Below are 13137 nucleotides of genomic sequence, written 5' to 3'. Positions count from 1 at the left end.
GTGAATGCTGGACATTTAAGTCAACCCTGGCAGAAAAAAATATTTGCAAGTGGACATTTTCTTAAGAAAAAAAGAAATGAGCACCAATCCGGTAAGTTTGTTTTGTTCTTTGTATATTGAAATTGACTTGACTGCTTAGAAGTCAATTTTGTGTGACACCTTAATAATTCCATTAGTTTTCACATTTGAATATTCAGAGAACTCATTTCAACATAGAATCCAAAAGCATGTTTTGTACCTGGGAATTCAGTTTTATGCTTCACTTGGTTTTGTTTCCATATGCCAACTACTGAAAACACTCGTACATTAATTCATAATTCAAAATTACATATGTGATTGAGGGTGAAAGGTGCCTTTATAAATCATCTGAGGCTTTGAGTTAGAAAATTAATGGTTAGATCATACACCATCATCAGGAAATGTCATGTTAACTTTTATTTTCTTTTATTCAGTGGCCGGCCATTGACAAGATGCGATCTCCCAGCCGGTCAGAAGTGAGGCCTCAGTATATTCACAAATTTTCCCCCAATTCCAAGCCTGAAATCACTCTCGTAGCTCCACAACCAAAAGGTACTAAAGACCCGAAACACAATTGTATTTCAAATGTAAAAACAATGTAAAAAAAATCATATTGTTTTAATAATCAAACTGTTTGCTTTGTGAGAGATTTCAAACAAAGGTGTGCCGAGTGCATCGTGTTTGCTTTGATCTGCGCACTTTTCCTTATGCTGCCAGTTGGCATTCTCCTGGCCTATTACTGTAAGTATCCTTGCATATTCATCTGGACAAAAAACACAACATTCCTAACTCAAAATGCTCTCTTTTTCTGCAGATTCCTCCACATGTATGCACGGATTACCATGCGGCGGTAATACAGGTTGTGTGTGGGAGTCCCAGTGGTGTGATGGGGTGCTGGATTGCCCAGCAGGGCAGGATGAAGCTCATTGTGGTAATAAAAAAATCAAGAAATGTATATATATGTATAGATAATAAGACCATTCTCTTAAACATTTTTGTTCCCTTTCTGTGGTCAGTACGGCTTCATGGTTCCAGTTTCTTACTTCAGATTTTCTCAACTCAAACCAAGCAGTGGAGGACAGTTTGTTCTCATGGCTGGACAGCCCAAATGGGCCAAGCCAGCTGCCAGGAAATTGGATACAGCAGGTATGGTCCTACAAAGCGTGTTTCGGGCTTAAGGCTGCCAAGATGTGTTTACATCACGTTGTATTTTCTGTTATGCACATTGACAGCAGTGCAGGTATTATATCAGGCCTGCACGAAGGCGTTTCTGATGATGGATTTTTAATGGTGAAACCTAATCCAAAACCCAACGTCCCAATAGTGCAACAGCTTGTTCTCAGGTTAGTAGAAGGAAGCTTGGACTTTAAAAAATAAACACTAATTACATGTCAACTCTCATTCTGTTTACCTCCTGCAGCAATTACTGCCCCAACAACACTGTGGTGACACTGCTGTGTACAGGTATAAATTATAACACTTTTGATATTGTGGTTACCTGTTTATAAAATAAATATATACACTGTGAACAATTTGTATAACTGAAAGTATTTTTATGCCATATTTTGGCCTTATTAAAAGAGTTTGAATGTCCAAGATTTGTTGAAATCTTCCCTATTGAACATATTACTCATTTTTATCTCCTCAGATTGTACAGCAGAAGTCAACTCCAGCAGACCCTCTCCAGCCTACCAGGTTGCTATGAGAAGATGGCCATGGCAAGTGAGCCTGCATCTTGCTGGTTCTCACCGGTGTGGGGGTGCTCTTCTTTCCCCATACTGGATTATCACAGCCGCCCACTGTTCAGGGTTGTAAGTCCACGAAGGCCGGACTATTTTTATAAATCTTGGTCTAGCGTATCCTTAAATCAGCACCTGTGTTATATCTACTCGGCAGGACATCCAATCCTGAAGATTGGTCAGTATATGCTGGCATTGTGGATCCCTTGGGCACTCTCTTTAATCCTGTTTACTCTGTGAGGCGAGTAGTCACCCACGAGGGCTTTGATAGAACCACTCACAAAAATGACATTGCTCTAATGAAACTCAGCAAACCTCTCCACTTCACAGGTAAGTCAACGAACAAAGCTAATTAAAGCTGAAGCCTGTCAAAATGATATATATTTTTCTTATATATATGGAATTGCCTTGGTAGCCTCCGGTAATGTCCGTCCAGTGTGCCTCCCGAATGTTGGTCTTAACATCTCGCTACCACTCAGTGGCTGGTCTACAGGGTATGGTGTTTTAGCCAATGGAGGTGAGATTTTACTTTTTTTTTTAATTTTGTTGTTTGGGCAAAGAGGTGAAGATAGCAATTTTAACATTCTTTTCAAGGTTAACCTATCTGCTGTGCTTTAGATTCTCCATACCTGGTTGAGGCACAGGTTTCTCTCATCAATGCTCTTGAATGCAACAGTTCATCAGTTTACAGTGGGCGAATATCAACGGATATGTTGTGCAGCCAAGGAGTGCAGATAAGATCGGAGGCATGCAAGGTAACCACTGCTATTCTAACAATTTGCCTAAAACTGATTCTCAAAATGCAAATACATATAAAGTGCTGCCTTAATTCAATAAACTTACATGATTGCAAATAACCAAATGAATTCAGCCTGTTTGCGAATGACGTAGTAGATCTTAAAAATTAGTGTGCACAATAAGAACTTGGGTGGTAACTTGACATGACTTGAGCCTATAAAACCTTTTAGGAATTAAGGATTTCTATTTTTCATTTTGTTGTTTTTGCAGACTGACAGTGGTGGCCCTTTAGTGGTGGAAAAGGATGGCTTATGGTGGCTTGTTGCTGACAATATTTGGCCAGAAAGTTGCACTGACTTGAACAAGCCAGGTGTTTATAGCAATGTCACCGTTTTCTTGAGCTGGATATACCATCAAATGAAGGTATAGTACACAACTGCTTTATACTGATGCAAAACACTGATCATATATTTCTGAGCGTTTTGACAATAGCTGACTTTGCATTTGCAGAAACATCAAGATGACTGAAGCCATGAGCATTTAGCAAACCAGATGCTGCTTCCTCTTGGTTTAAATGTTTTTGCATCATTGTCAAAGAAATATATGAGATATTTACATAATCAACTTTTTTGTTTTATCACACTCTCGTTATATGAGGTGACATTTCATATGAAAAAGTTTGATCACCCAGCCAGATCCCCGGCATAAAAAAAACATTACTTAAATATTCAGATTATGATTTAGCAGGCGGACTATTTAATCAGTTTTATTGTGAACAACTATGGTCATTTATTCCCAAACAGTGAACGCTCAACTACATTATAATTTAATGTGGTCATCATTTCTTTATTTGCAGCATTGACAATCTTGGTACCAAAAAAATCCATATTACTTGATTCTTTTTTTCCTTCAGTCAATTGCTTGCCATAGCCATCCTTTCTGCAAGATGGCATTAAAAACACATTTAGCCTTTCAAAGAATTTGAAGCCATATTTAAGGGTTAAATAAAAGGTTTAACTTTTCAACGTCTAATCTTACATTCAAATAGATTTCAATTTGCAGTGGAAAAATTGAAAAAAAAATATTATTTAACCAGCACAGCATTGACCATATATTCACCAATCCAGGCTTTTACAAGTATGAACAATAATTAGTTGTAGTAGTATATAAACAGGAAGATAAATTCACTTTCTGGAACATTTCAGGCGACAACGTAGAGGCACTTTTTTTGTAAAAACTGAAGAAAATGTCAAGTGCTGGACTGAGTTCATAGTGTACGGACTGGACAATCCACTTGGTGAGTCAGTAGCAAAAGTTTTGGGACAGTCCAGAAACATCCTGCCTTGACAACACGATAATAACCTCTCAATTGGAGACTTTGGGTCTGTGTAAACAAGCATATACTGTACGTGCATAGTTGACTACATTTCGGTATATTAGTGTATCAAAGTGCATACTTTTCTGAAGGCATTACAAGCAATGTAAACATGACATTTCACTTTCATTAATCATCAGAGAAGTGTCAGTAGTTCTCAGTTATATCAAACATTTGATGAGTAATTTTGCAAATGTTTTGTTCAAGATAACCAACAATTGGTTGATCCACTACACATCTCTGTAGGTCAAATAAAAACCCACTACTTCACTTTGCACCATTGACAGTGTCTTTTGAGAGTTTATAAGCAGAATTAGAGGTGGTGGATGCCTCCACGTCAACCCTCTTGTGCAGTCCCACTCCTTTTTCCACCTCAGTGGCGGCGCCTTGTTGGTTGGCCCCCACCCCATTGGCGCCCGTTGCCTGCGCCTTCCCTCTCAGTCACTTGATGCGGTGCCGCACTAGAGACGACTGGTCCGTAATTTCGCCAGAATGGCCTCGCCGTCGACACGGCAGGACCAGCAGCAACAGCAGGATGATGAGGATGATGGCGCACACGGCCATGAGGGCGTAGGAAATGACCCAAAGAAGAGGGTCTTGCAGGGCTCTCCCAGAGCAGTCTGACGCCACATCTGACGCTGAGAAGGGTCCGCTGATTTCGGATAGAGCCACTCCCCCGCTTACTGTGTAGAAACGTCCCAACAAAGTAAACCCCCTCAAAATATCATCATTCATGTTATGTTGGTTATTTTTAAGCAAGTAGTGAGGAGCTACTTTTAGGATATCCAGTGTTCTTAAAAAAACAGAAAATTATCTTGATGTGGAACAAAATAGTAGTTATAACATTGACTTAGAAAGCTAATGCTTATTGATTTTTGACTTTTAGGAATTGGGTATTTTGTGAAGTGGTAATTTCAAGGTGAAACAAAGGTAGTATGAAGTTAGAAACTGGTACACTATCTGTTGCAGTAGACTTACCCGCACAACTGCTGAGAGCAAATCCCAACCTGCGCTGAGCACGATCAAACAGCACATAGAAACCCTCCATAACAGTGGCACCAATAACAAGGCCATTAGCAGAGGAAGAGACACCAAAGCGGTAGCAGTCCAGCGTGCCATCCACATCGGCGATTGGCTGGATGTACAGCTTCAATACAAAAAAAAGGTGTGTTGATACTTTGTAGAAGAAGGTTCTGAGGAATGTGTGCTTGAATTTTTTTGTACCTGAGGGAGGATAGTGATGCGGAAGGATTCGCTGGTGTTGGTATCTCTTAGATAAATTGAAAGTTTGGGAAAAAATCTCCAGGGTGTATCGCCCTTCATCCAGCATGCAAGCTTGGTGCCATCCCAGAACCCTGATGAAAACTCCTGGATCTAAAAAAAAAAGACATTTGAAAAGTCAACTGTTGAGGAGTTTAATCTCTAAAAATGACCTGGCATTGATATGTTGGTAGGAGCTTTGTTTATAACTATAACCAACAGTTTGTTTCTTATATGTAAATTCTGAATTCTGCCAAAGAAACAGCATCCCTAAACAGTGTTTCTTTTCAGTTGCCTGTTGAGCGACGCTGACGTACCATAGAGCTGCGTGTAATGGCGTCCACCACCGCGGTGAAGACGTTGACGGGAAGTCGCAGAAGCGTCGTGCCGCTGTCAACTATAGCTTTATCCATGTTATACTGAAAAGCAAATATGAGGCTTTTCAGTTAAGAGAACTCCAATGGAAAATATCCTGCAAATGCAAGTGGCTTCATACCTTTGATTATTTCCATTGATAAATTATGACTTAATGATTGTGGTACAAAAGAAGCATTTGATTATATGGCCAATGAATTTTTAATACATTGACCATATTTATCGGTGGTAAAATTGTGAAAATAATTTGGGTTATTGTGTAGGCATGCTGAGGTTTAACACAATCTAACAATCACCTCTCTACAGTCCAGGTCCAGGTTCTGGTCGCCAACTTCCAGCTTTAAAACTTCTACTTGGTAGTACCATTGCTCAACAATAGGGGTGTACCAGATTGAGCCCCTGTAGAGAGCTGGTTCTGCTCCACCCATGATCTAAAACGCAAACAAACACCAGATAAGTGACTCAGTCATGATCACACATCCATTTCCTCCACATGATTTCCACATTTTGCTTGGTTAAATGCTTAAAATAAATACATATGTAATGATGAATAGTGGTAAAAAAAAAAAAAGAAAAAAATCTTAGCAATACATTTCTTTTAAGTTCCCTGTTTTTTCTCAATTAAATTCCTCTATTTTCAGCCCCAGCTGACTACTCACAAGACTCCCACCCGGAGGGTCAGCTATGTTGTTAGTCAACATTCCAGTCCCGCACATCTGGAGGGAAAATACATCAGGAATACCAAGTTGTTTCACCACAGAGTCAAAGAAGGGCTCCACAGATGAATCTGGCTGATTGTTTTAAAAAAGAAGAAGAAAAAAAAAACAAGCCTGTTATTATTCTGCTCAAGGTAATTTTAGTTTTTTTGTTCATTTTGCTTGTAGGACTAGGAAATTTCCTGAAGATTTTAACCGCTTATTGAAACAACAATTGTATTTGCTCCCTTTCCTATCAGAGGTCAACACAAGCAATGACATGCAATGACAACTTAATCAGGAACCCATTACATTAGAACTGGAAGGCAATTTAATTGTAAAAACATTTACCGTTTGGAAGCTACAAAATATAGCAATATCAATGAAACTGAAGCAATTAGTCCCACATTTAGTGTGATAATCACTTCAGATTTTAAAAGGTCTTTTGTGACTCTCCCAGTGCTATTTATTTATTTACAAGGACAATGAAAATGGCTGTTTGGGTATTTTATGGTGCTAGAACTCTAATGTACAATTCTAATTATATATCCCTTTGTTTTGTTTAATTTCTGACAATTTAGAAGCACTGCAGCTCATCTTACTTACCCGAGCCAACATTGGATAGGCCAGTCCAAGGATCCCCTGCCAGTTTATCCCAGGTAAGAAGAATCCTTCAGAGGACAATATGGTAGCTATGTTGACGCTGATAGTACCATTTGGGCCGTTGGGGATGGAGATTAGGTCAGCACCGAGTTCACCCATCCAGTTACCCTGGGTGTACCTGACAGCTACAGCTTGGCCATCTGACTTGTATGAACTGGAGCTGCACACAAATAGTGGCAACATCAAACATTAAGTCACATTGAGTAATGTATTGGAACAACGGTTTTAAGCTTTGAAAAGTCATCTCGGGGGTTTTAACATGACTGTTTGCCTAGGTGTACGTAGTAGAGCGTCATTTTCAAACACGTTTTAGTTACTCACAGTGCAGTGTTAAAGTAGCGTGTAATAAATGGGTGTGAAGCTGCAGCCACTGCAAAGTTACTGCTTCCGGTATCCACCAGGATGTTGAGCTGAAAGACACAAAGAAGGAGCTGCTTTAACAAACATTGGCTTTTGGAAGCAACCCTACCTCAATTTGCTCGAAAAAACTGTGAGCCCATTTTATATTATAAAAAAAACCCAATAATAACATCATAACTCATTCGAGAACTAGGATTTTTTAGCAATTGTCGCATATACCACGACATAGCTGGCAAGGAGTGGGCATGATAATACGGCCGCATCAAGTGTTAACGTAAATTTAACAGAACAGAAATCCCTTTGGCTCTTTATCCCCACAATGTTATCCTTGAGTCAACCATAACATTACAGTATATAGGCACAAAGGGGAGATCACAACCTATCCAGAACCTGCTGAAATGAGTCATGTACACTGCTTGCAGGCTGACATGAACTGGAGTGGAAATAATGTGGGCTTCCAGGCATTAAATTAATAAGCAGGAAGTCATTTTCCACTGACGTCTTTAACTTTCATCACTAAATAGAGGCCACATTAACATGTGGAATTATCCCATGTCAGGAAGCAAGTTAATACAATTGCGGCATCATTACTTACACATTAAACAAAGAAAAAAAAGACAATTCAAAGGCAATTTCTCTCAATGAAATTCTTAATGTCTAAAAAACACACACAAAAAGTCCCCATCCACGAGGCTGTGTGTTGTCGTCCACCAGTAAAACAAAAACACTCTATTGGGACTAGCCCCAGATTAAACATTCTTCAACATCTATTCAGGATTAAAGCTGAATCATTTAACAAACAAGAAAAGTTATCATGCCCATGGGCAAAAAATATATATACCATATCTTCACGACTATAAGGCACTAATAGACAGGTCGCCTTATAATCCAGTGTGCTTTATATATGGAAAAAAAAAATGTCATTCGTTGAGGGTGCGCCTTATAATCCAGTGCGCCTTATAGTTATGAAAATACGGTACATAAAATTCTGTTTTGAGCAATCCACTCCCTTACTCTATCCCTTTTTTTGCATGATATCTTGAGACTTAAAACCAAACTTCCTTGACATAGGTTGTTATCAACAAAGTGCACCTTCTCCTAACTACACTGGCGCTTATCCACACGCTGTGACCGTGCCATGTAAAATACCAACAGGTTTAGCTATTCGTTGAAAGAAATTAATCTTGACGCAAAGGGAAGAGAAAGACTGACTTGGGCATTTTGTAACGCCTCTAATTTGGAGTCACTCTTTCCTCCCTCAGCTTGACTACTTCACCTCAGGCAGATATTCCCACTGTGAAGCTTAAGTGGCATGAAGTCACATGCAATTCAAGTCTCATTGCTTAATTGGTGGCGCCTCTGTGTTGACATTGTGCATCTGCCACCTGTTTGTACCAATTATCAGATGCAAAGCTCTCCAGCCGACACATCGCCCCACGTATTTGCCACATACTAACAGATGCGGCAATTAGTAGCTCATTTAGACATTGGCTCATTTAACCCTGCAGCAATGTAATCGTATCATCATTTCTTGTTAGTAAGGCCAAAAATGTCATCCAATATTGTAGATTTGTAGGGATTGTTAGATGCCAAATCATCATGAGGGTTATTAGAGTGTAGAGATTGTTTCTGTTGTGGCAAATTATCTTACAAAACAGTCAAATTAAAGGAAAAATTGAAATTGTCAAGCTGAAAGAGGATTAAAAAGCACATGTCAAATATAACAATGTAGTTAAATCAAGTTGTATGCTTATGTGTTTGATATCACAGAGCCTATTTCTTTCTATAAATCCCAAAATTAATTATACACTACCAATCAGAAGACAAAATATTTGGTCTTGTACAGTAAATCTGTCAAAAATGTCTTCCTCAAAGACTACGAGAACATTTCTGTAATTATTGCAACAATATATTAATGCCACATTCTTAAAAACAAAAGAGGCTTTCTTAATATAGACACTTTTGTAGCTAACAATAATAGAGGCACATTTTCAAAAACAATACACTTATTCTTGGTAGGATTATATTACAAAACTTATTGTGCAATATATCATCAAGCCGACATTTTGTATATTTTATATTTATACTAGGTATTGTCTGTGGCTTTAAATAGTTGTATGTGAATTACATTCTAGCAAATGGGAACAAAAAAACAAAAAAAACACACTATGACATTTTAGTCTGAAGAGCTTGGCCTATCCAAAAGCACTTCTGATCTGCGTAATGAGACAGTTGAGAACACTGTGGGAAGTTACTAATGGGATAATTCACCAATGCTTTAAGTGGCCTATCAAACACAAAACGATAAAGCCTAGTGTTAAACCTACAAGACCCTAAAGCATCGTGTATTTTTAATAGTCCAATACGCCCGGGACCATTTAGTCGCCCTTAAACATTAATATGATCGTGTTAGGCACTTTACATATCAAGCAGGCTAAATGAAGTCGTTCACACCAGCATATTTCTGTGTAATCATTATTAAAATGAGCAGAGTAAAGCAAGAGTAGTGTGAGTTGCTACTCCACACAAGTACGGGGCAGCCCTGTGCTATTGGGAATCTCGTAATCCCAGTCAGCTGCCTGCTATGAAACAGTGCTTCTCACAGACCAACATCATGTGAGTGCATGTGAGCCGAGTTGAGCTTACCGACACATCTCCAGGCTGCCAAAAGTAACTGCCCCATGCACGCCTCAGACACCACAGTAGCCCCTCAGCCGGAAAGAATCATAAAACAATATTCCACTGTATTGCTTTAACAAACGATACCCTGAATTTGTAGGCCCCCCCGAGTGCAACAACACAGGCATCCTCTCGAGGCATCACATGTTACCGGCATACAAAGATGTACAGATCAATGTGGCAAAATGAGGAAACCACAACGCTTTATAAACATCCGCTTTCTTGATTATTAATATCAAATCAGATTTTTTTGCACTCAGGTCTAAACTTCATTTTTAGTGATTACAAAGTGATCTGATTAATAGAGGGGAAGATATTAAAGGGAATTACACAGTGGCTGTAGATTTCCAAAGGCGTTTTTTTTTTGTTTCCCAAGCAAACAAAGCTTCTAAAGTAACAGGCACAAAAACTATGAGGTAGAATATAACTGAACATATGCAAGTTTGTGGTATCCCTCTGCTAGCGTGATTTAAAAAAAACAGTGACCACAGAACTAATGTAAGTAAAATAAACATTAAACAAACTTTTTGATGGGTTTTTTTACTGGATCATCTCGCATGAAGTCCACTTTATCTTAAACACCAACACATAGGGGTGATCTGATTGATATACTTTGACCTTGGAGGTGACCTTTAGTTTCTGCTTCAGTTCTTTGCTTATCAATAATTTCAATTTTCATCTCCTGTGACAACGCTTGTTTCTTTTTTGTGCATGTTTAGTTTAGTGCACATTTCCTGAAACACTTGATAGTATAATAGAATTTTATTAGAATTTAATTAATGTTATTTCCGTAATCAATATGGCCTTATCTTACATTAACTTAGGGTCCCAACATAAGTATAATACACAAATGCATGCTTAAAATTGTCATTATAAATCACCTTGATTGTCGCAAGGTTTAGTATTTCATTTTACATTTTTAAAGACACCAGGAAGTATATTTCCTTATTTTCTCAATGTACGTGTGAAGTGCTTAATGGAATTACCAAACAGGTTTCTTTAGGCGTCAAACAAGTTAGAGAGGAAATAGCTGTGCCCTATTGATACTTGCAATGCAGATAGTTTAGATTTGTGTTTTGAGAAAATAATCTGTTCAGATCACATTATTCCTATTTGTCTAGAAAAAAATATTTCACAAACTGACACATTATACTGGGCATTAGTACCCCAATTATACCACCTATGCAAAAAGCTGACAGCAAAATACATATTATTATAGTGGGAAATAAATAGATTTTTTTTTTGGTATTTGTACTACTCGTATTAGGTTATATTTTTGAAGACTTTCTACTTATTCTCAATTTGAAATCATACACCCATTTCAGCGAAACACTTTAAACCTCTTAGAATAACAAGGCCATATTAAACATTAAATTGAGAGAAAAAGATCAAGTTAATCCCTATTAAGATCTTGGGGATTTGTACAGCAATGGACGAATGCGACGTGTGAAGGACACCATCAATACCAGCAGGAAAAATTTCAGAGAAGCAAGCAATTTATTCCCCATGCATGCATTTAATTAAACAAGTTAGACACAAAGAGCCACATTTTTAAACTGTGAGAGTCAGAAGCAACATAAAAAAATCCAATCTCAAATTCTTTTTTAAATGTAATTTTTTTTAATTTGTTTTCATTTTGGCCAGAGCCACATGCGGCTCGAGAGCCCCTGTTTGCAATCTTTAGATTTAAGAATATTTAAGAAAATAATTTGATGGGGTGTTGTCTAGATTCTATACTACCTGTTGTCCTGGAGTGCCAATGAACATTTCCATGTAGTAGCCTCGGCCAGAGTCCCCTTGCAAGTTGCCCACCATGTCCAGAAAGTTGACTTGACCACTGGGGTCAGAGGCCAAAGACAGTCCCTTCCCATCGATGAGACGAGTGACAGGCAAACTCACCGCCTTTGACACGTTGTACTTGCCCGGATAGATTTTCAAAGGAATGGACAGATGACTCCTTGTTATGCCAAAGAGACAAACGGAATAAACATAGACCCAAAAAGAGCTGTAAGCATAGTTTCCCATGGTAATGCAGTTTCAGATCACTTGCAAATCAAGTAGGTAAATATTCCAGGGATCAAGATTTGATTTCTAATTTGGTAGATCAGTCATTATTGGAACGTCATCACTTAAATCCAAGTCGAAACTAATCAAGTCGTATTTTGGAACAATGGATGACACTGACGTTTTATACTGCGGTTTGGAGAAAGGGAAACTTTTAAGATGCTCCCTCACTCGAAAGAGAATGAGCCAAAGTTATAAGTGACATCCGATGGGTACTTTTGAAATAAAATACACGCTCGTAGAAACGAAGGTGGGCGTGGCAGCAAAACGCTTAAATAATAGATTGCAGATATTTGCAAACGTGTTGGAATCATCATAAGTAATATGATTTGATAAAATACACGCATGAATCAAATATTTTTTGTTTTTATTTTAAAGGATCGTTTTCTGTGGGCGCTGTAGTCAAAGTGTTTTAATTTGAAGTTCAAATAACGGAATCGTTTATTTTATGTCTGTCAGCTTGATGATCTTATGTTCGTCTTGAGGTAAGGGAGTAAACCAAACCATGTGATTGCGCTCACGCTACATTTCTTTTGTACACGCCTACAAACAACGCGATTTACACAACTTTGTGTCATTTTTGGGTGGTTACTTTCAAGTATTTTCAGATGAGGTTCTGGCTTCAGCCGATCACTCATATAACTCGTATAAACTTGCGGATCTTTCTTACCTTATTGAATCGATTCAATCTGAACCACCATTGCATGTTGGGAAGTGCGCTGCTTCAAAAGTTTGCACTCAAATTAGTATACTCCAAACCAAAAATAACTTCAATGTAGCAAATCTCTTTATTTGTTATAGTTCCACTCAGTTGTGGTATTACAAATAAATCATCAATCACAGTTAAAGTATGTCAACTCTTTATAACAATTTGAACTTTATTTGATTCACTAAATTATGTAACAAATAAACAGCACTCTTACATATACAGTTTTTTATATGAGGATCTCTCCAGTTAAGTCTCTATTATTAAACTTTTTTTCACTCTTTAGACATGGTGGTTATCCAACTCTTTATTTTTAATAGTTTATTTCTTCCCATCTAAAAGAAATGCATAGGAAGCAAATGGAGCTCCAGTAGTTAAATAAGATCAATGTCACAGGCCTTTTTCTACGCTGTCTGCTCCTCACAGAGATCCACTGTCGGAATTCCTGAATTCCTCATGAGTCTT

The 13137-nt window shown here is 38.2% G+C and overlaps 2 protein-coding genes across 3 annotated transcripts; one reads left to right on the top strand and one right to left on the bottom strand.

Annotated features, from left to right (window-relative positions):
- Window positions 1-470: 470 nt before the first annotated feature.
- Window positions 471-4140, top strand: LOC144200241 (transmembrane protease serine 2-like). Its single transcript, XM_077722260.1, has 12 exons — window positions 471-570; window positions 667-759; window positions 833-949; window positions 1035-1164; window positions 1251-1361; window positions 1439-1482; window positions 1667-1829; window positions 1915-2087; window positions 2173-2274; window positions 2376-2512; window positions 2766-2918; window positions 3006-4140. The coding sequence occupies exons 1-12, from the start codon at window positions 471-473 to the stop codon at window positions 3021-3023; spliced, it is 1341 nt and encodes a 446-aa protein (XP_077578386.1). The 3' UTR covers window positions 3024-4140.
- bace2 (beta-secretase 2) lies at window positions 3321-12709 on the bottom strand. Of its 2 annotated transcripts, none has more exons than XM_077722259.1 (9): window positions 12637-12709; window positions 7185-7273; window positions 6807-7023; window positions 6165-6296; window positions 5802-5936; window positions 5448-5549; window positions 5095-5244; window positions 4849-5017; window positions 3321-4553 (listed from the first exon to the last, which is right to left on the bottom strand). In XM_077722259.1, exons 1-9 carry the CDS (start codon window positions 12670-12672, stop codon window positions 4312-4314), a joined length of 1272 nt encoding a protein of 423 aa, XP_077578385.1. In that variant the 5' UTR covers window positions 12673-12709; the 3' UTR covers window positions 3321-4311. The 2 variants fall into 2 exon arrangements, with proteins under 2 accessions (XP_077578385.1, XP_077578384.1); XM_077722258.1 differs by lacking the exon at window positions 12637-12709 and adding an exon at window positions 11643-12187.
- Between the last annotated feature and the right edge of the window lie 428 nt (window positions 12710-13137).

This window comes from Stigmatopora nigra, chromosome 8, assembly GCF_051989575.1.
Source record: "Stigmatopora nigra isolate UIUO_SnigA chromosome 8, RoL_Snig_1.1, whole genome shotgun sequence".
Lineage (NCBI taxonomy): Eukaryota > Metazoa > Chordata > Actinopteri > Syngnathiformes > Syngnathidae > Stigmatopora > Stigmatopora nigra.
The sequence above is the reverse complement of the archived record's forward strand: the minus strand, read 5'-3'. Positions and strand labels throughout refer to the sequence as shown.

Coding starts and splice junctions, on each gene's coding strand:
- bace2 (XM_077722258.1), bottom strand. CDS start 11,927: ATGGGAAACTATGCTTACAGCTCTTTTTGGGTCTATGTTTATTCCGTT. Junction 6,297..6,806: donor CCTATCCAATGTTGGCTCGG/GTAAGTAAGATG, acceptor TAAAACAATCAG/CCAGATTCATCTGTGGAGCC. Junction 5,018..5,094: donor GCATCACTATCCTCCCTCAG/GTACAAAAAAAT, acceptor TTTGTATTGAAG/CTGTACATCCAGCCAATCGC.
- LOC144200241 (XM_077722260.1), top strand. CDS start 471: ATGCGATCTCCCAGCCGGTCAGAAGTGAGGCCTCAGTATATTCACAAA. Junction 2,275..2,375: donor TGGTGTTTTAGCCAATGGAG/GTGAGATTTTAC, acceptor GCTGTGCTTTAG/ATTCTCCATACCTGGTTGAG. Junction 2,513..2,765: donor TAAGATCGGAGGCATGCAAG/GTAACCACTGCT, acceptor TTGTTTTTGCAG/ACTGACAGTGGTGGCCCTTT.